Here is a 23,073-nt window from a genome sequence, read left to right as displayed (position 1 = left end):
AGGAACATGGGGGGAAGAATAGACTGTGCGGTTATTTTTCCTCCACACTTGATCCTGTTGCATGCGCTTTGCCGAGATGTTTGAGAGCTGTCGCTGCTGCATCTGTAAAACAAAGTGAGGGTATGGTTTTAGGTCACACTTTAACCGTGATGGTACCCCACTCCGTAGAAGTTCTATTATGCAGAACGCAAACGCAACACCGTACTTCCGCACGATTAACAAGATACAAACTGATCCTATTTGCACCGCATATCCAAATTAAGAGGTGTTGCGTATTGAATGCGGCTGAATTGTTACCTCTTCCGCAAGACATTGCTTGCAGTGATGAAGTGTCACATGACTGCCTTTATACCACAGAGCAAGAAACTAAAGGCAGGATCGATTTAAATGATAGACCTCTGATTGATCCACGGGGGGAGCTGTTTTGCGATGGCTCCTGCTTCAAACTTCCGGATGGTACATCCACTGCTGCTTATGCCATCACTACATTAAGCATGATCGTGGAAACCAAGAGAATTTTGCATAACTCTGCGCAGGCCGCAGAGATTATCGCACTGACTCGAGCTTGTGAAATTTCCAAAGGGCTTAGAGTAAATATATTTACAGATAGCCAGTGGGCCTTTGGGATGATTCACAACTACAGTAGACTGGGGGCAGAATAAGGTTTCTTGACCTCACACGGAACAAAAATCCAACATGGCACCTTAATAGTTCAGCTACTCTCAGCACTTGTGCTTCCTACTCAACTAGCAATCATGAAGTGCGCTGCACATCAGAAGGTAGTAGATGATGTAGGGAGAGGAAACACTTTTTCTGACAGGATAGCTAAACAGACCGCTACTGATTTATACTCAGAAATGTATGTCACAACAGAAACCACAAATACCTATACAGTAGATGAAGGGATTGAGTCCATAAAGAATATACAAGCTGATGCCACTCCAGAAGATCTTAAATACTGGGCTGAGAGTTTAGCAATCCTGGATGAGGAAGGTTGTTGGGTAGACATTTTAAAAGGAAGATGGATGCTACCCGATGCATATGTCATCACCATGGTTACGATGGCTCATGGTCCCACTCACATATGTGCTAGGAAAATCTGAAAATTACTAGAACCTGTTTGGGTAAATGTCATCATCTCAAAAACTACTGAGCGTTTGGTCCAAAACTGTATGGTGTGCTTACAGCATAACGTGGGAAAGGGTACAACGACACCGAGGGGTCGTTTTGGTCCCCCCTCCGTGCCCTATGAAGTGATTCATTTCGACTTCATCGAGATGGAGCGCTGCTATAACTACAAATATGTTTTGGTAGTCATTTGTGCCTTTAGCACGTGGGTTGAAGCCTTCCCTGTGAAAGATGCCACAGCAATAACAACGGCGAAAACCATGCTTAAGGAATATTTTCCTGGGTTTGGTTTGCCAAGGGTCATCTGGTCAGATAATGACACCCATTTTATTGCTGCTGTCATCTTGCAAGTATGCGCAGGATTACAAATCGATAAATGGTTCCATTCGGCTAGACACGCTCAGAGTGCCGGACTTGCAGAACACCATAATGGTATCCTGAAGAATAAGCTTGCGAAGGTCTGTGCCAGCAGTAATTTGAAATGGCCAGACGCCTTACCTATAGCTCTACTGTCCATGTGGATGATCCCACAGACTAGAACTGGACTCTCCCCGTATGAAACAGTGATGGGGAGGCCAGCTAACATTTGGAATATGCCGAAGCCCAAAGTGTTGAAAGATGTGGAGCATTTGCTTCTTGCTGAATACTGTGACCAATTAACTCAAAACTTGTATTTGATTTATCAACAGGTGCGAGAAGCCCTTCAAGTTAAGTACGAGAGGCCAGGTCACAGAATTCGACCAAGAATTGGGTTCTCACGAAGTCATTTGAGAGAGCATCCAGTCTTGCACCGCGCTGGAGAGGACCATTCCAGGTCCTGTTGGCCACACAGACTGCTATATGAGTAGCTGGCAGAAGACACTGGATACACACCACACACAACAAGAAGATATCTTTTCCTTTGCCACATGACGGAGAAGAAAAGAAGGAAACTACTTGTTCTGCTTCTGGTGATCAATCTGTCTTGAACAACATCAAGGGTGTTTCAGAGATCTTCCTGAGCCCGTGGGTCCTGAGGAGACTGCTGCTTTGTCTTTGAATTCTTATTCGGATCTTTCTGCACCCTTGAGCAATCTTGCCTCTGTTTCACCACTTCCATCAGGAAGCAACGACACACTGTTCGCAGATCCCTCAGTGCCTGGAGTCTTAATGTACGATCTGCATCCACGGCACTAGAGTTAGCACAGCACATCTGTGCCCACAGGAAATGACTGTTGAGCTAGTCCTTTGCCACTCTCGCTGAAACATAAGTAAGTGGCAGAGACCGGAAAACTATCTTCAATCAAGATAAATCACGTGGTCAGGAGATCACCAACAAACAAACTTAAGGAGTCTGTCGCAGAAACTTCCCGGAACGAGCTTCGACGAACAATCCCTGTCGCTATATCTACTCGTACGGAGCAACCGATCGATTGTGTGGCTAACAAAGACATTGGACAGAAAAATTCATGGTCCGTGAGGACGTACTGTTTTCTTGTAATTATGTTAACTGGTCTGACAGTGGTAATTGCTCTTGGGTTTTGGTATATTGAAGGGGTGCGTCCACTTGAAACTTTGATACCCACTGAGAGTGTTCCCACTATGTCTTCTCCTTTCGTGCATCTGCACACTCTATCTTCGAGGGATTCCCAACACAGACAGAGTTATCACAACAATACTCTTTTGTTAATCATAAATGCGACCCATGCAATTTGAACAGAACTAATTGCTAGATATGTTCCCATTTGCCACAACACGGGGAAAAAGGGTTGGGCTGGTATATTCATCCTTTGCCTCCAACTACTGAATGCTACGCCTCTCTAAGGGCACTATTCTTTGGTCGTTGGAATGCTAATCTCAGGGAACTTTGACGGGACTAATTTGAATGAGTTTGAAAGGCGAGTCCTGACACCCCTGGGATGTTCCCTCTTTGCGAATAGGAGCAAGCTTAATGTTGCTTCTATTAGGTCTTCCGATAGACTTTCTAGACCTTTCCAATTGCTAATTTCTTTCAAGATGGCTCCCGTAGGCAACCAGGATGCCACGCCTCCTTCTTACACTATCAATCACAGCCCCAACTCTGTTTCCTTCTGCATACAAAGGAACGGTTCTTAGTCAATGTGTACTTTTGAGGGCTGTTCCAATATTGCGAATTTGACGAGTGAGGACAGACCTTTGTATGTAGATGATCCCGTTTATTTTGTTTGCGGGAATGAAGATTATCCTTGGCTACGTAGAGATTGCAGGCTACTTGTTATTTAGGTATCTTGCTACCAAGGGTATTTGTAGCTAGCACCTCTAAGGTCTCTAGAGCTTGTCCAAGGCAGGACGAAGAAAGTGATACTCCTTCACAGGTCATGGGTGATGTAGTGAAATCCTATGTGCCATTTTGGGGACAGATCATGAATTCCGAGGATATTAGGAGACTGGCAAGAGTATTGGAGAGAACCATCAACCGGACCACCAATATACCCTACAATATGACGTTAGAACAGAAAGCAATTAGATTAGAGGCTCTACAGAACCGGAAGGTGTTAGACATCATCCTGGCAGAGCGTGGTGGAGTATGTAAATTGGAGGGATCTGCTTGTTGCGTTTTCGTACCTGACTCCTCCCCTACCATATTCAAGACAATACAAAATCTGCACGTCCTAAGTACAGAAGTACATGTTCCCAAGGGTAATTGGAATCTTAGTGCTTGGTTCTGGGGCTCTTTACGGTCTTGGGGATGGAAACTCTTCTCAGCCTTGGTGGTAATCCTTGGTATTCTATTGTTCTGCTGTTGTTGCATACAATGTCTTCCTGCCATATGTTCGATGTTAGGAGGATGTTGTGCACAAACAGTAGGAACATTAGGATTGAAAATACATGCACCCGAAAAGATGACTAATGTTTTCGCGATGAAGGATCTTACTGTCAAGGATTTAATGGCAATTGATGTATCTGATGAATGTGATTCGGGATATATGGACATTGAAACGTGGAGTTACGAGTAAAGCAAATATTTTTAGTAAAGCTCTTGGCTTAGGCCAAAAGGAGGGTTTGTTAAACCGTAATTATATAGTGCCTCCTTATTATTTATATTGGCCTAAATCCATTCGCGCTACATGGAAAACCACATTGCAAAGTTTCAATTTTTGGGTTAACTTCGCCACCATTTTAAGATTCATCCGCCATTTTGATTTCCACTCGTGTTCTACGTTCTAAAATGGTGGACTGTGTTCTCGACTTGCAGCCAAGCCTTACTACCTTTGAGTTCTGTTAATGTTTAGGTTGTCCGAGAGCCGACTGTTTAAACTGAGCAAAGAGACCTTGCACTTCATATGAACTGTCATTCAAGTGTTGTCTGCGCTCACAAGCCTCATCCTTGTATAAACATTGGGACAGTGAAGGACAACCCTCCAGCGTATGCTTTAGCTGAACTACATTGTGGAAACTCTTGAAATAAGGCTTACCGCGGGATCCGGGAACATACATCACTATTGTGTCTTCATTGAAATACAAAATTATGTAATCCTTTGCATAATATTGTAAAATCTGTATGTGAACTAGGCACAAACTCTGGACCACAAATTATTAACGTGAAGAGAGGCTGTACAATATTGTAGGAAATGTATAAAAATGCTAGTGTTTGGATGTCCAGCACTCTCTCTCCTCTCTGTGTCGGCTGGTACACACTGCAAGGTGTTGGGAGCCTGATAGCTTTCTGTTTTGCTTTGTAAACTGTACAGTAATGAAAGATACTTGTATCTTTTCAGCCTGTGATTGGTGTATTTCATTTGTGGTACTCAGCCCCGATATTTCTTTGTTCTTTCGAAAAGGGTGATTACAAATAGCAATAGCCATATGTTGTTCCAAACCCCTAAACCAATCCTGACTTGGAAGCTGGGTTGGGAGGTGAGAGAGCAGTAACTGTCCAATCTTAGGGGCAGGGATTATTGCAGGGTACTTCCCCAAGATTGTAAAATTGGTGATGTCTTTGCTGCTATATAAGGGGGACTGCACTAGGACAGGGGGCATAAAAACCAGGGAGACCGAAAAAGGAGAAAAACAGGAGGACAGAGAGAAGAGACAGACCACCAGGAAGGATGCTGAAACTTACCATCTGACATCTGTAAGGAGACACCAGAGGACATTGCTGAGAGTGCGTCTGGGTGGAGCTGTCTATTTCTAGGAAGACCTCAAAGTTTACTGGGTCCTGTGGTGGAGAGTGGGAGGCCATTTTTATGTATTAATTAATTAATTAATTAATTAATTTATTTATTTATTACATTTGTATAGCTCACAAACAGCCCTTGGGCATCGAGGCGCTGTTACTTGTGGGGCACTTAGTTACAGGGTAGGTACAGCTGGGCAATACATTTACATGTTGTACATTGATACATTAGGGTACATAGTCAATGTATAAATACATTTTGAAGGTTATCAAGGGATGCTGGTGATTGTGGGGTACATGAGGCGAAGAGCGTAGTTTTCATGGCTTTACGGAATGCCATGAGAGATACCTCGCCTAGAAAGGTAGGAGGTAGGGCATTCCAGTGTGAGGGTGCGAGGTAGGGGAAGCTAGCGCCACCTGCTCTAGTTCTCTTTACCATGGGCACACAAAGCATTTTGGCGTAGGGTGTTCTAGTTGGCCTTGTGGAGGTGGCGGGTGGATCCTTTGCGATAGGTAGTCAGGTGCGGAGAGGTGGATGCACTTGTGGGTCAGTGTCAATGTCCTGAATATGATCCTCTCTTTTATTGGGAGTGAGTGGGCTGATTTTCTGGCAGCCGTAATGTGTTCTATTTTGGAAATGCCTTGAGCTGCGCGGAGCGCATTGTTCTGGATGACTTGTAGTCTTTCCAGGTTTTTTATGGATGTCCCTAAGAAGTGTATATTAGAATAGTTTAGCCTTGAGCCAGTAATGGCTCTGGTTATGTTGGTGCACTTCTCTTTGGAGAGAAAAGGCCTAGGTGCGTTAATGAGTTTAGCATGGTAAGCCGCAGAGGCAGCGAGGGCATTGACTTGTCTGTTCATGGATAGGCTAGAATGCAGATAGACTCTGAGGGTTTTGACTGAGTCAGAAACTGGGATTTTAATAGAGTCAATGGTGAAGTGGCTGAACTGTGTGTCGAGGTTTTTAAGAGTGTCAGATGAACCTACCAGGAGGAGTTCTGTCTTGTCAGAATTGAGGCATAGTCCGTTAGCTGCCCTCCATGCTTGGTTGGTGTTGTAAATGTTGTTGAGAGTAGTGGAGTCTGTGTCATAGTTGCTAGTAAGGGTGGGGAGGATATGGGTATCGTCCGCGTAGTTGGTGTAGGAGATACCCAGTGCATCAAGGATGAGGAAAAGCAGGCGTGTAAAGATCTTTGAGAGTGGAGTGACCAGACCCCTGCCTTATCTTTCCAGAGTGTCCCGAGATGCAGCTGGCTTTCCTGAACCTTAAACAAAGGCTTGCTATGTAAGTAGAACTAAGCCCTGGAAAACAAAAGGTGGGGGGGAGTCTGCTTGCCTTGAATCCTTTCCCTTTATAGTGGGTGGGTGGGGGGGTGAAACTGTGCAGATCCTTAGCCTATGTAACCAAAGATATGATTTTAATTAATTCCCCATTTGGCAGAACAGTACGGGGTGAATTTTGTTAAAATTCGAAATTAACAAAGCTCACTTCCCAGTGTCCGCTGAAAACTATAGCCTATATTTTAATTGAGTAATCATTGTCTAGCTGACCCCGACTTCTTGAGGAAGAAGGGTGTCTTTGTTCTTAAATCAGTCCAACCTTTTTATCCAGCTTCCCCAACACATGCCTTTCAGAACGGGGGGTCTGAAATCTCAAATTCCCCAAAGCATTCCAATTGTTCTGTCTGACTTCCCAAAATAGACCAAAGCAAAGGGGGTGTGAAAAACAAAGCGATAAATCACCCTGTGTTTGTTTTAAACCAAATGTTTGGGCGCAATTATATTAGCAGAAAGTAAGAATTGTGTCTGTGTGTCTGTGCTCTTTTTCATTCACTTTTGTGATCTGTTTCTGCTGAGAGACGTTGATTGTGTTGTGCCACGGATAAAGTGGTGTTTAACATTTCCGTGCTAATTTCTATTACTTTTATTTTAAATGAACACCAATATATTCCCCGTACACTGGCCTGGCTCTTGGCTCATTGTTGGCTCAGGGGCGAGGGATCCAAGGGGCGTGATATGTGTCTGAGAGAGCGCTAAGAAAAGAATCTGCTAAACAGTTTGTTGAATAATCACTTGATTGGGGAGGGAAGGGACTCCCTGTGTTGAGGGGGGCGTCTCAATAAACTGTTACAGTGGGGTCATTACGACGCTGGCGCTAAGGGGTTAACAGCGCCGTAAAAGGCTGTGGCGCCGTTAACCCCTTCGTGCCTAATTACGAGGTCCCTTTGCGGGACCCGACCTCAACGGCTGGTCTGAACCAGCCATTAAAATAGGGACCTGCAAAGGGACCTTCGAGGTAATTACGGTACCACAATTTGTGCAAACCGTAATTACCGCCTTCCCCAGTCCCATTGAGCCCTATGGGGCAAAAATGGAAATGGGGAAGAGCCAATATTCAATGGGGAATTACCGCCCCGCCAACCTTGGAATGGGGTGGTAATTCCCCATTGAACATTGGCGGACTTGTTACAACACCGGCAGCAACCATGGTGCTAATAGCGCCATGGGTTACCTCCAGTGTTGTAATGAGGGCCAGTGCCTTTTAAAACAGTCTGTGGTTGCAGGAGGTCTGCTACAGGTTCCTTTGGCATTGACCACTGATCCTTTTACGTTAGTCACTGACCAGGGTTCTGGTTCAAAAGGTAGACTAAATGGTTATGTCAGGTGACACCCATGCCAAAGAATGATGGGAGAACATTCCTATGAAGGCTTTCCTTGGCGTTGATAGCCACTGGTGTCTCTCGCATGTCCTGCTCATTGATGAGGATCACTGGGCGGTATTGATGCACCTGACCAGTCTTTTCCTGAGGACTTCAGCAGGAGCCGCTCTGGTGGATGCTTGTGGTGTCACTCTGTATCCTCAAAGGAATTGATGGAGAGCTCGTGCCATGCACCTACCTTGCCTCAGGGCTGTGCAGAACGTTTTGCTCAGGGTGTGCATGAACTTTCTGGCCTCGCGGTTAGCTCCCGTCCCTACTGCGGGGGTCTGCCCGTGCAATATGCCTCACATTTATAGGAACTCTTCAAACTCATGTCCTTGAAAAGGGGGGCAATTGTCAGCTTTAATGGCGTCAGGAAAAGTAAGAGATGCAAAAATCCACTCTCCATAGAGTTCAGAAAGAGTTCTTGGCCTCGTCTGTTCGCATTTCCTAAAGTTGTGTTACTTTTCACTACTGGACAGACACGACTGCTTCAAACACTAATGAAAAACACTCTTTCAGAGACGATTTGGTGGCCATTTCATTGGCAGACATTGCAATGGGCGTGGATTTTCATGTCAGTGCAAATGCTGGAGATCCCTATGGAGTCTGGAAGCAGGCGTACCTCCTAGGGATCCATGGCAGGCAGCGTGTACAATTACAATGAAACGTAATTGTGAACACTGCGCCATGCGTGCGTGGTAAGCAGTGTTCACAACGAAAAATAAAGGCTGCCTGGCATGCTCGCATGCTGGACAGTATTTAATTGTGAGCGCTGCTTGCATGGCAAGTGACGCTCACAATTAAAAGTAAACGGTGCCTGGCAGCGTTTACTCAAATTGCACTGCTCAGTGCAAATGTGCAGTACAAAAGGCGGCATACAGATGTGCACGCTGCCTTTTGTCCTGCACTTTTGCACTGCACCGTGCAAATGACGAAAATTTGGCGGGACGAGCCGCTTACATGTATGTCAAGACGTAAGTGACGTAACTGCTCTCCGCCGCCAAATTACTCTTTTTAATAAAATGAGCCCCAATGACACGTTGATGACCAACGCATTTTTTAAGATTATTCGAGAATTTATAAATTGGGTCTGACTGGTCAATAGCACTTTTTAAGGAGTTTGTATGTTGCCCGGGACGTACAGATAAACCAGAGGCTTTGCTCCAAAAGGAAAACAGGCAGAGAGAGAGAGAGGCCTGTGTTAGCACCTGAACCATTATAGGAAGACTGGTCATCCTTAAGAATTGAGGACGTGTATAGCTCAGTGGCAACGCGCCCGTATTGGAAGCAAGACAACGCAGAGGAATGACAACCTACCTTTCTGCCACGTGAGTCTCCGAAGGAAAATAGAAGAGCTACTCAGATTGTCCAGAGTAAGTAAATGCATCGCTACAACACAGGTAAGTTAATATATCCCCAATGGTGATTTAAATGTGCTTCTTATCAGCAAGCAAACCGCAATAGTGCCATTATACTGCTCGGCTTCCATGCCCAGAAATGAAAGCTTTCATGTGCCTTTGAACACTGGGGAAACATTTAGCGTCGTTTGGGGACCAGAAAAGATGGACTAGGGAACCAAACAACGCTCACCTGGTTTCCGAGTGCGCAGGAATACGGTCAGGAGCACAGCGGCGAGAAGCAGAAAGACCGCACCAGCAGCGCTGTAGAACGCGATCCAATCACTACGCGTGCCAGGGCTTCCAAGTCCTTCCTTTGGAGCTGGAAGACATTTAGAAAGACAGCGTCATTGAGGCACAAGAGAGTTGCAATGACGGGAAAGCATTCGTTCTTGGGATTAGTTGAAGTTTCTACCTGTAGTGGGTCTTTTACCCACGTTCCTTTACCCACACACACCACACACACACACACTCTATCTCGCTCTCACTCTCTTTCTCTCTCTCTCTCTCTCCCCCATCCAACCCCCCTCCATCCCCCACCTTTGGCAGCAGTGAAATCTTCCTGCTCACAGAGAAGAGGTACAGCACCAGTGCAGCAAGCCAATGTTCACACACAACGCGAGCATGCCACAGGAAGTTGGAATGGAAGCTCAGTGGACTGTTTGTGTTGTTGATAGGAGCCAGTGCCTGTTAGTTATAGCAGCAATTGGTATGTGTCTTTGTGAATTACGTGTTCCCAATTCTTAAGCAGTTATTACCCAAAATACAATCCCTGTTGCTGTGAGTGTGTTTGACAGACTAATGCATTCCCTGCAGGTAATTATAACTTCTAGAGGACTCCTGCAATGAATGGATCAAACATCTCAGATACACAAAGACCCCACGACCAGTCACACACACGCTGACTCGATTGGACAGGGAGCTTGTGTGCTGTGTGGGCAGCTCAGTGGTGAAGAAGGATGGAAACACAATTATACAGTAGTGTTCCTCTTGAAAGACTGGACTGGACCTGCTTTTTGGACCATTGTGATAAGGGTTAGAAATGTTGTGGAAGCAATGGGAGCTGAAAGGGTGCCACTCCCACTTCCCCCCTCCATTCCCCGAGTTGTCTGAAAAAAGTGAGGGGGCAGTGAACCATTTAGAGTGTGTGGCAAATTGCTGTTCCTGGGTGTGGAAGTGGACACTACGGTGGTAAGGCGCTGAAAGGAATAGGATATGTGGAGTGGTCCATGGAACATCTTTGGTTCGGCTCCATGAGGTGGGCATTATTCTGCAAAACATATTGGTAGGTTTGTGTATATGTGAGTTTGTGGGATCTGACTTCCAATGATGACAGAATGCTTGAAAGCAGTAATAAGTGGAAGGTGAAAGGGAAGAACCTTGGGGGACTCCACAGCAGAGTATCAAATGTTGCACCTATACTCTTGAAGTTTAATTTATTGGGGCATTTGTTGGATCATGAGTGGGAAGGTCATAGCTTGTGGAAGAGATGAGTTGCACGTATTATGTGATCACAATGGAGGGACGGAAGACACGAGCCAATCTCACCCTCTAGCACCAGCAGCCGAGTCCCGTTTCCACGTGCTTTGCCATTCGTGAGCATGAAGATCTCCACCTCGCAGATATAGGTTCCTGTATCGTTGTATCTGACATTGCTAAATTCTATGTCTGCCCTTTGCTGAGATACGAAGATGGAGGGGTCCTTTTTGAAAACCCGCTCCATAAATGGGCTGGAGCTGTTGGACACCTCAACCTCGGTCATGTTAGAGGAGGACCCGTTAAAATACCACTTGTAGACGCCAATGCGTGTGCCCCTCTTGCTGGTGTTGTATGTGCACTCTAAGGACACCGGGTCTCCCTCTGTTACACTCTGGGATTTTGGCTGAGAAACTGTGAGATTCTGTGAAAAAAACCCTGCAAGAGAAATCATCAAAAGTCATCAGTAATGCCTCTAATGGGAGTTTGGCTGCATGGGTGATGTTGAGACACAAAACAGCGTGCATCAAAGCTGATCATTTCCAACTGTGTGTGTGGGTTTTTGGACTTCAATTCAATACTGCACTAGTCCTACTCCCCAACTTCAACACCACGAAATGGCAAGGAGGAACCTGTGGAACACGCTACCCAAACACCTCTGCTTGGTTGTGAGATTTTCCGGAAAACAGCTCAAGATTTGGCTTTTCAACCAACCGCTTTGAAAAAAACGAAAAATTAGAGCAACCGACTAAAAACTGTGCACAAGAAACCTGGGGTAATTTACGACAAGCAACTTCTGAAACTCTTGGTATTACCATCTGTGGGAAAACAATTTGATTCATGGATCCTCTGCTACGTGACACTCATCCTCCCCTTAATCTCAGTGGACTCCACAACCAAGAGCCAGGAAGTGACAACACCCTCACTCCCCACTCTCCACTCCCATCATCCCTCAACTAACTCCTCACAGCTAAAATCTTGCATCCTTCCACCTCCCACACTCCTTCAGTTGATGTCCCAGGTCTACTGTACTTAACATATTCAGACCCTAGCCATCTTCTATCAACAACCATGCTGTCAATGTTTGCACTCCACAGTCGAGGGCTGCCCATATGGCTAACCAACTGGTCTGTGCCAACCACAAACATCTTATACACAGGTAACGGGCACTTCTGACCTGCATCCGGCCTTCCCTCTATCTAGCTAACACACCCTTTTGTCCTTTCTTACAGAGCCATACGCAGCAAAGCCCACATTATCGTCAGAAGGGCGCTATGTAAGACCTCTTTACATTACACTACATTAAGTAGGAGTGAGTGACGGACATTGCTAGATCGCCTGCCCTGATGCAGTTAACAATGTGTGCACATGCCCCAGTGCAATTTCACCAATGCCACTAGAGACCCCCCATGTGGCGGGAGAGAGAGACCAAACCTCATGCACAAGATGGCAGGGATCCCCATCAAGCCCGTAGAGGTGACCCTTTCATAATTAAAACATTGTCTTGTAAAGTACACCTCTGCCATTTAGTTTGACTCATTGGGCATGGTTCTATAAGAAAAGAGGAGGGGGTTGGTAATGGGATACTGGGAGAGGGGCGTGTGGTAGAGCTGAAAAGAGGAAGGCTGTTCATGGTTTGGTAATCTCCCTATGGTACTCACTAGGCCTGTGATTGTCGTGAGTGGGGCAGATCCCCGGTGTGGTGGAAGGCAGAAGGGTGACATTTAGAGAGAGGTTGATAAGTTGTGGGTTGACATATGAAGTGAAGTTTGGTGAGGTAGACGGTGGGTGGATAGTTGGCGAAAAAGTAGAGGGAGGGGAGGGGACGATGTAAACATGCAAGCATGGTAGGATCCGTGGTAGTTTGCACCTGTCGTTGGAGTAGCTAGACTGCTTGTTGCCTGGATCCACTGGTAATTGTTAATTTCCCTTGTGATGACACGGGTGAATACATCATTGCTACCTTCTGACCCAGACCCGCCCCAGTACCACAAAGGCAAGAAACGGTGCAAAACTGAGACAGCCATGTCACCCCAGAGCCCTAGGAGTGGTTGACAAAATGACTTAAACTGAGATATGTGAAAAAAATGCTTAACCAAAGTGAATATACTTGCAAAATGACATAAAGGATTAGCTGGATTGCGCAACACAAGTAAGGACTAAAAGTAGTTTGTAGAATGCACGAATAGTGTGCAGTATACACAGTGCAAAACAGTAGAAGACAAAGGTTCCTTTATACCAAGAAATTGACTCACTACACCGAAAGGGCAGTTGAATTATAGGTAGATAAGTTACTGAATAGACAGGCAGGAACATAATCGCATGGCAGACATACAGGATGAATAGACATGGCAGTAGGGCGCCAATACTGAGATCGGAAGACAGGAGTCTTCCGAACGCAGAGGCCGCAGCAGACCTCAGAATTAACAAGGCCTCAAGACCCAAGATGCTGAGCTTACATGTATTCTAGAAACCTGTGCAGAGCCCAGACAGTCGCTCACTGTCAGAGCCATGGTCAAAATCTAGGAAGGGAGTAATAGAGGAACAGAACTCATGAACGTGATACCAGCTCCCAGGACGAGAAGCAGTAGAGTCCCCAGTTAATCAATTTTAATAAGAGCACAAACAACCACTGATGTCCAGGTGCACGAGATAAGCAAGCCAAAAGACTTTATAGAAAGTAACTGACTAGCGCCATGAGTGACCACAAAGAACACAACATGCACGTTAGAATTAGCCAAAACCTCAATAAATAGAAGGAAATCCACTCTCAAACACGGTACCCTAACAGGTGATCCAGATACAAGAAACACTGGCTATTCATTACAAGCCAACCACAAATAGGACACCTGCAGAACTCCCTCAGTACACTCCTCAGTACATGTGCAGACACCAGACAGCACACAAGGCCAACTACAAAGGAAAGAGAAGGCCTCATCACCTCTGCATGATTAAGAGCATTCATTAATTGGAAGTATGGCAGACCATGGAAGTCTCTTCCTGCACTTATGTTTCGCTCATATCTCACACCGTGAAACACTTGTGTATAGGCGCATTATAAATGCAATATCATATCATATCATATCTTGACCTCTTGTCAGGGTGTCCAAGTTTGGTAAGCTAGATGCCAACCAATAAGAAGTCCCCTTGCCACACCGCCTGTGATGAATACCACCAACCAATTAGAAATAGCATCAGTAATGGGATGGGTCTAGGTGGAGCCATTAGATAGGTATTAACCAATAGAGTGACTAACCCCTACCCACCCTATATGTAGTTTGAGCCTTTAACCAACCCCACTTTCCCATAGGTTTTGTAAACTGCCACATAACTTACTTGCCATCATTCAAAATGTGAGAGCTATGAGTATGAAATGTTTGTATGCTGTCCCGGCTTGGAGACATTGTTTGAATAAAGCTTGGATTCGACGTGCACCGAGTCCTCCATCATTGAGTATTATTCTGACTAATTGTGTGATCCTGTGTGCACCTTTACATCCTTTTGGTTGCATATTGTTCAGTCCTTGTAGGTCCATTGTGGTGGGTTGGCCAGTGGGGTGCAGGAAGGCTCGCGTGATTTTCTGTAGCTTTGACAGTGATATCGGTGGGTGAAGGATGAGTCTGCTGGGTCCAATGGTGAGCAGTTCTAGGTGGTCGTCTCATAGGGGTGAAGGGTTTAAAAGTCGTGTTTTTAGCTGGTTTTTAAAAAGTTAGGTGGTCTTGTGTGCATAGGTTTCTGGGTATTGCATTCCAAAGTTTGGCTACTTTGAAGAAGAATCTGAAGCCTACATGCCATTTCTGGCTGAAATGTGTTATTGTTACACATTCGTTGCTGCTAGTTCTTACTGTTTTTGAGGGTCTGCAGTGCATGAATTTCTTTCTGGTGGCGTTTAGGCATTTGCCGTAGTAGGAGCAGTGAGCGATGCATGGGGCTTTGAAGCGGATGCGGTTGTCGATTGGGAGCCAGTAGAGTGCTCTGCATACTGGAGCTCCTCGTTACACTCTTTTCAGTTTAATTAGTAGTATCGCTGCCACATTGTTGACTCTTTGGAATTTCATAAGTAGATAGTCTGTTAGTTCAAGGGAGTGGCTGTTGGAATAATCAAGTCTTGATAGAAGTAAGGAGACACATGCCTTTGTTCTGTCTGTGAAGGCCAGGTAGGACATGCTAAGTCACATGGTGTGGAGTTGGATGAATCAGCCTCTTGCGATGGCTTTGATCTGTGGTTCTAGCATGAGGTCTCTCTCCCTTGAGTCTACTAAGATTCCTCACAGTAGGTGAAGGGAGTGGGTAAGGCCCCATTTCATCCGGCCAGGGAATTGGCGCAGAGTTCAAAGGTCTAGTGCCACTGATCTTACTTTCTTTTTTGGATGGGTTGAGCTTCAATACAAAGATTCAATTGATGGAGAGACAAAATACCTCCTTCGTTCCCATACAGGCCATTCTTTGAAAGCATCAGAAGCCACAAAGAACGTTGCGTGCAATGCTCTCACTCTGTGGTGGAGGGTTGGGAGGGGTGGCACCACTCTTCTATGGAGCACATTTTTCTGGAATGCTGCCTCTCTGTGGGAGAGAGATGGCGGTGGTGTCCGCTCTTCTATGGAGCATCAGAGCCTGTGGATCACTTCCTTGTGGAATGTTTTTTCTATGTGGTAGTGGACTGGTGGGTGTGGTGCCACTGTTCTATGGTGCATCAGAACCCACAGAGCATCGCCTCATGGAATACTCTCTCTTCGTTGTAGAGGGATGGTGGGTGCTGTGTCCGCTGTCCTATGGAGCATCAGAACCCAGGGAACACTTGCTCTTGTAACGTCCTCTCTCTGTGTTAGAGGGATAGCAGGGGCAGTGACTGCTCTACCATGGAGCATCAGGGCCCATAGAGAATTTTCTCATGTAATGGTCTCTATGTGATGGAGGGATGGTGGGCGCAGTGACCACTCTCCTGTGAAGCATTAGAACCCATGGAACAGTTCCTTCAGAAATGCTGTTTTCCTCCGGTAGATGGGTAGTGAGGGCAAAGTCTGCTCTGCTATGGAGCATCAGAATCGCTTAAACACTTTCCCTTTGGAATGCTCTCTCTCTTTGGTACTGGGAAGGTGGTAGTGGTGCCCGTTCTCTTATGGAAAATCGGAACCTGTGGAGTGCTTCCTCGTGGAATGCTCTCTCTCTCTGGTAGAGGGACGGTGGTCAGGGTGTCCACTCTGCTATGAAGCATCAGAACCTGTGGAGTGCTTCCCCTCATGGAAGGCTCTCTCTCAATAGTAGTGTGATGGTGGGACTTTGCCAGCTCTCCTCTGGAGTATCAGATACTGCGCAGTGCTCCCTCGTGGAATGCTCTCTCTCTGTGGTAGAGGGATGGTGGTCGTGGTGTCCACTCTACTATGAAGCATCAGAACCTGTGGAGTGCTCTCCCGTGGAATGCTCTGTCTTTGTGGTAGAGTGATGATGGGACTTTGCCCGCTCTCCTCTGGAGCCTCAGATACTGCACAGTGCTCCATCGTGGAATGCTCTCTCTCTGTGGTAGAGGGATGGTGGTCGTGGTGTCCACTCTCCTCTGGAGCATCAGATACTGCGCAGCGCTCCCTCGTGGAATGCTCTCTCTCTGTGGTAGAGGGATGGTGGTTGTGGTGTCCACTCTGCTATGAAGCATCAGAACCTGTGGAGCGCTCCCTCGTGGAATGCTCTGTCTTTGTGGTAGAGGTATGGTGGTCGTGGTGACTGTGCTATGAAGCATCAGAACCTGTGCAGCGCTCCCTCGTGGAATGCTCTCTCTCTGTGGTAGAGCGATGGTGGTCGTGGTGACTGTGCTATGAAGCATCAGAACCTGCGGAGCGCTCCCTCGTGGAATGCTCTGTCTTTGTGGTAGAGGTATGGTGGTCGTGGTGACTGTGCTATGAAGCATCAGAACCTGTGCAGCGCTCCCTCATGGAATGCTCTCTCTCTGTGGTAGAGGGATGGTGGTCGTGGTGTCCACTCTCCTCTGGAGCATCAGATACTGCACAGTGCTCCATCGTGGAATGCTCTCTCTCTGTGGTAGAGGGATGGTGGTGGTGGTGTCCACTCTACTATGAAGCATCAGAACCTGTGGAGCGCTCCCTCGTGGAATGCTCTGTCTTTGTGGTAGAGCGATGGTGGTTGTGGTGTCCTGTCTGCTATGAAGCATCAGAACCTGTGCAGCGCTCCCTCATGGAATGATCTCTCTCTGTGGTAGAGCGATGGTGGGACTTTGCCCGCTCTCCTCTGGAGCATCAGAACCCACATAGCCTTTCCTTGTGGAATGCTCGCTCTCTCTATCTGGTGGAGGGATGAGGGGTGGTGTCTGTTCTCCACTGAAGTATCTGAACCCATAGAACCGTTTGTATTTGCATTTGTATTGTATTTATTTGATGAACAGAGATGTCAATTTTGATCGGAATTGTCCTATTATAGTCCTACCGATGGTGAGGGTATTCCCAGGAAGGGCGCCTGTACACTATCACACAAATTAGAACAAGTTTCGAGCCAGTGTCTGAGTGTTTGAACAACGTTGTTCATAGACCAGGGACAGTACAAAAACAGCTCGATTACATAGGTAACATTAACCTGCGGGCATGGGGGAATAGGTGCAAGCGCTGCAAACTAATAAGGGTCACGGTACTAATATAGAAAACTACAGATGTACACAGCACTGGAGGAAGAGGTGAGGTCAGGTGTGGAGGATGGGATGGGCAGGGTGGAGCTCTCACTTTGGCTAATCTGTGAAGTTTAAGCTGAGCTTTGAAGAGGTCCAGTGAGGTTGGCTTTCCTTGTGATGGCCCGTGTGTGCCAATGGGGTGGGGCGAGTAGGGGGAAAGAGCGGAAGTGGGAGGTAGCAGAGGGGCATGGGGCAGTGAGGTTGAGTGCAGAGTATGAGCAGAGAGAATGAGATGTTGTGCTGTCCAGCCAGCATGGCGATGGTATGCAGATCTGGGAAGGGTGCAGAGAATGCGAGTCGTGAAGCTGAGGACTTGGTCTAGATGGAGGAAGGAGTAGAGGGGAAGGCCAGTGAGTAGCCACAAGCAGTGGTCAAGATTGCCCAGCACGGTGGTTGGGATTACAGTATTTGCAGAGTAGTGAGTAAGACATGGACACATGTTTTTAATGTTGAGAAGTTTAATATAAGCAGCAGAGGCGGTGGTAGTGGTGAATTGTTTCACTTAGAGGTTGATATCAAGGTCGCAAGCCTTGGAAGTGGGAGCTAAAGGTTTGGATGGGAACGAGATGAGCCAGGGCAGGGGAGGGATGGCATTGGAAGCCTGCAGAAAGAAGACCTATGCCTTTGATGAGTTCTGTATCAGGCAGCGGAGAGCCATCCAGTGACGGAGTGCAGCGAGACAGTAATCTGTTCCAAAAATGCCCTGGGGAGAGGAAGGAGAGATTTGAGTTTCATCAGCAAAAAGGTGATAGTGAAAGGCAAAGGATAAGGTGATTCTTCCCAGGGCAGAGGTCCAAGGACTGATCATTGGGGGACGCAAACAGGAAGAGGGGTGGGGTCTGAGATTTGCGAGTCCCAGGATATTTTAAAGGATCGATCTTCCAGAAAGGAGGCAATCCAGGCTAGAGTAGGTCCTGGAGAAAGCAAGTGAGAGGATTGTCAACAGTATCAAAAGCGACAAAGAGGTTTGAAACGATGAGCATAGAAGAGAGTTTGGAGGGGCGAGCATTGGAGAGAAAGTTGGAGACATGCATGAGTGTAGTCTTGGTGGAGTGCTTACTAAAGATAACAGATTCAAGTGGATCTCCAGCTGCTCTCGCTCTGTGGTAGACAGATGTTTGGGGCAGTGTCCGCTCTACAACGGAGCATCAGAACACAGAGCACTTCCTTATGAAATGTTCCTTCTCTGTGGTAGGGGGTCTGCAACCCTATGCAATATCACATAATTTATCTGCAGAGAAGAAAACCTGCAAAAGAAAAGGTAAAGCAATAATAAAATATGGTCCGTGGACATCAGTGAAAGCACAACTAGGCAACATGACACCATAATTTAGGGGTTTGCCATCTTCGGCCCTCCACCTATTTTGACTACGACTCCCATGATCCCTCACCATTGACTATGCTGGAGTATGGTAAGAGCTGTAATCCAAAACATCTGGAGAGCCAAAAATTGCTGATTCCTGCTCTAATTAAAGCAGCCGCTCCTTGTTTTTCTTTGAATGAAAACATAGTTACACCCCATTAACACAAACATCAAACTTAACCACACACAGGTTCAGTCGACACACATACAAATGACCACAAACTCCATTCTTCCGCCTTATCCTTCCGGTCATCTAGTTCTGTACCACTTTACTCCGTTCTCTCGCCTTTCTCGCCGTCTTTCTCAAGCCACGGTCTCTGTCCTCTGAAGGAGTTAAAACACCTACTTCCAAACAAGCCAGTGGTGACGTGGCACAGTACAAAATAATGTTTCCATAACATAGCATATATACTTCATATTTGATTGCATCTATTTAAGACTTTTTTACACCCATTAAAATGCTGCTTATTTAATAGTAATTTCTCTGTCCCCATTAATGGATGTGATGGTCATTTTGAAAGATATGATATTATATGATATGATATGGCATTTATAACATGCCTATACACAAGTGTTTCAAGGCGCGATGAGGCAAGGGAGGGGGAACAGAGGGAAGACAGACAACCATCCTACTAGGCCAGGTGTCATTCAGAAAGCGCAAGTGCATGGGATGGGGAAGGGGAAAGTGCAAGGGGAATGGGGAGGGGACAGTGCAGTACATGGGATAATAGAATAAATAAACAATAAGTAAAAGTATGGCCAGCAGGTGGCAAGTGCAAGGGTAAGTGCAGGCATCAGGTGGCAAGTGCTGGTAGTGGGACTGTAGGGATACAGAAAGACGGTCCCCAAGAGCGGGGATTGCCAGGAAGGCGGTGCAGGTGTGCGACTGGCGGGGTAGGGGACCTGGGCCCGAGATCAGAGGGTGGCCAGGTAACCAATGCAGATTCGGTTACAGCCAGGAAGTCAGCAGGGGAGAGGAGGAGAAAAAGCAGAAGCAAAGAGAAAGGCCTTGAGGTACTTCCGGAACCAGAGATGGTTCTCCTCAGGTTTCAGGGAGGCTATTCCAAAGGGAGGCCCCAGCCGAAGAAAGAGATCTACCACCAACTCATTGCTTGGAGAAGCGACTGACCCTGAGGGAGTTGGCGGCAGATGAGCGAAGAGCTTGAGAAGGAAGATATTTAGGAAGAAGGAGTTGAAGGTATTGCGGCCCCAGACCCCAGAAGGCCTTGTGGACAATGCAGAGGGTTTTGAACTTAATCTTTGCAGCCACTGGGAGCCAGTGCAGAGATTTCAGTCCTGGAGAGATACGATCCCTGGGCTTGAGGCCAAGGACAAGTTTTGAGGTCCTGTTCTGGCTGAGTTGCAGAGGGCGGAGAGTAGAAGCAGGCAGATGTAGATAGAGGCTGTTGCAGTAATCCAGCCTAGAGAGAACCAGAGCTCTGGAGACAGTATGCTTCTGGGGGAAGGAGAGGGAAGGAAGAATACCTCTGAGGGTATGCAGTGATAAAATCGCAGCAAAAATGTCGCATTTACAAAAAATTGCAGCAAAAATACCATTGTTTGCCCCAGTAAAGGTCTACCCCATCATACAATTTAAGGGGAGCGGGGGTTGTCCCCCACTCCCTTTAAATTGTAGAATGGGTCTTGGGGTCGCGGGGGTGCCCCCTGCATCCTTTACATGTATTGCAGTGGCAAAACCACAGCCTTTTTTCCGCAATTTTTTATGTAAACGGAAATGTTTGCCGCAATATTAACACATGGAACCCCTCTAAGTAGGTGCATCTGATAGTGTGACTTCTTTGAGACATCAGAGATGTGAGGAGAGAAGGAGAGTGTGGAGTCGAAGATGACCCCAAGGTTTTTAGCCTCACAGGTGGGAGCAGGGAGAGGACCAAGAGAGGCCAGCCAGAGAGTGACAGGAAAGGAGGAGCGGGTGTGCCGATAAGGAGAATCTGGTTCTTACTGGAATTAAGGCAGAGATCATTGGCGGCACACCACTCCTGGATGGCGGACAGACAGTTAGAGATGAGAGAGCAAAGAGGGGGCTGAGAGCAGCCTGAAAATGAGCTGAGTGTCATCCGGATAGCACTAGAAGTTGGGGCACAGCGCGGCAATGAAGTGGGCAAGAAGTGTCAGGTATTGGTTATACAGCCAGGTTGAGAGGTTAGACCCTTTGGGAACACCACAGGTAGAGATAGAGATAGAGGAGAGGAAGGACCCAAGTTGAACCTGGGAGGGTCGGTCAGAGAGGAAAGAAGTCAGCCATGCCAGGGCCTGACCGGTCTTCCCCGGGTTATCACAGAGACGGTTGAGCAGGATGGCATGGTTGACCATGTCAAATGCAGATGAGAGATCAAGTAAGATGAGGACGCAGGGGGTGTTGGAATCAAGGTTGGAGAGCAGGTCTTCACAGATGTACAGGAGAGCAGTTTCTGTGCTACTGGAAGCTCTGAAGCCAGACTGATGATCATGGAGACATCCAACAGATTCAGTGTGAAGATTGAGCTGGGAGATGGCCCGCTCTTCCAGAAGTTTGCCCAGGGAAGGAGTGATGGAGATTGGGCAATAGTTAGCCGGGCCGGATGGGTCGGCAGAGGGTTTCTTAAGAAGAGGGTGCTCAAGGGAGTTCTTCAGGGGGAAAGGGAAGACTCTAGTGGTGAAGGAGTGGTTGCAGATGTCGGCCAGGGCAGGAGCCAGGGAGTCAATGTGGACCTTGATGGTTTTGGAGGAACAGGGATGAACCTGTTTTGACGAGACTTTCATAGATCGGACTTGTCTAGAAACCTTGTCTGCAGAGAACAGGAGAAAGGCCGAGAAGGAGGGAGGAGAGGTGGCCGAAGAAGGGCCAGAGGAAGAGCAGGGAGTAGAGGGAGGAAGGGGAGAGGAGGAGAGAGAGGACATGATGTCCTGAGTTTTAGAGATGAAATGAGAAGCTAGTGCCATGCAGAGGGCCTGGGAAGGGACTGGAGAGGTAGAGTTCAGCCGAGTTGTTAGATGCCGCAGGGACGCAGGCTTGGATGTGTGCTCTCTTCTTGGTGAGGACAGAGAGCCGGTATTGCCTTTGGAGCAGGCGGCAGGTCAGTTTGTCAGAGGATGTACATGAAGCACGCCATTTCCTCTCAGCCACATGCACTTGCATTTAAGGGTGACGAGGTCTGAGTGGTACCAGGAGTTGCACTTGGCGGATCCTCATGACAGGAGCAAGAACATCGAGAGTATCAGGTATAGCAGAGCGGAGGATAGAAAGGGCTGTGTCACGGTGTGAGTCAGCCAAAGGGGGAGAGGGGGTGAGAAAGTGGCGGCGAAAGCCCCCACTGACACATGCTTCATGGGTCGGATGACCGAGAAGGTGGGTGGCAGTGATGGGGTTGGCTTGGCCTGAGGGGTAGAGAGGGTGAGCTGGGAGGAAAGGAGAAAGTGATCACTCCAGGAGAGAGGACTGGTGAGAGGGATAGAAAGGGGAAGGTCTGAGGAGATTAGAACATCCAGAGTGTGCCCTGCAGAGTGAGTCGGCCCAGAGGGGAGAATAGAGAGTGAGAGAGTGTCGCAAAGGTCGGGAAAGAGTCCAGAGGAAGGACAGGGAGCATCAAGGCAGATGTTGAAGTCTCTAAGAAGGAGGAGTTGAGTGGTCGAAACCAGGAGGGAAGAGGAGAGGTCCGCCCATTCAGAGAGAACGGAGGAGATCTGACCAGGGGGCCGATAGATAGTAGCCACAGTAAGGGAAATGGCTAGGAGAGAGAGAGCCTGCAGGCGAGGCATTCAAAAGAGGAGTAGGCCTGTGTAGAAATGACAGAGGCAGGAATCCACTCAGGGAAAATCAGGTCTACACCCCCTCCGGACCGGTTGGACTTGGCCGCGAAGAGGATCTTGTAGCCGTCAGGGAGGAGAGTGTCAAAGCTTGTGACAGAGCTGGCCGTGAACCATGTCACTTTTTTACTTTTTTACTTTTTTTTAAAATAGATGTTAAATGTGTACTGGTGTTTCATTTATTTCTCTTCATTTTAATCAACATATCTTTATTGAAAGCATACACGGCAGATAAGAACAGATGAACGAAAACCATACGAATTCCAATCTTCTTGCATATGCAAAACCAGCGGTAGTCAAAGTGGCAGGCTTCACGAATCCCATGTGCAAGCCGCCAAGGAATAAGCCGTATATTGCAACTTGCATTTGCAATTGCAACTCACACACGCTTC

The 23,073-nt window shown here is 47.1% G+C and overlaps 1 protein-coding gene across 1 annotated transcript in view; it reads right to left on the bottom strand.

Annotated features, from left to right (window-relative positions):
* The window catches only part of LOC138520681 (natural cytotoxicity triggering receptor 3-like), a 79,638-nt gene that overhangs the window by 36,061 nt on the left and 20,504 nt on the right, over window positions 1–23,073 (bottom strand). The window contains exons 2-3 of the mRNA XM_069632953.1: window positions 10,911–11,276; window positions 9,556–9,684 (exon numbers count right to left, since the gene is read on the bottom strand). Of these exons, the coding sequence (XP_069489054.1) occupies window positions 9,556–9,684; window positions 10,911–11,276 (495 nt within the window). The remainder of the gene's footprint in view (window positions 1–9,555; window positions 9,685–10,910; window positions 11,277–23,073) is intronic.

The sequence above is a fragment of the Ambystoma mexicanum genome, chromosome 13 (assembly GCF_040938575.1).
Source record: "Ambystoma mexicanum isolate Mex_15411 chromosome 13, UKY_AmexF1_1, whole genome shotgun sequence".
Taxonomy (NCBI): Eukaryota; Metazoa; Chordata; class Amphibia; order Caudata; family Ambystomatidae; genus Ambystoma; species Ambystoma mexicanum.
Note: the sequence above shows the minus strand (reverse complement) of the source record. Positions and strands in the feature narration are given on the sequence as shown.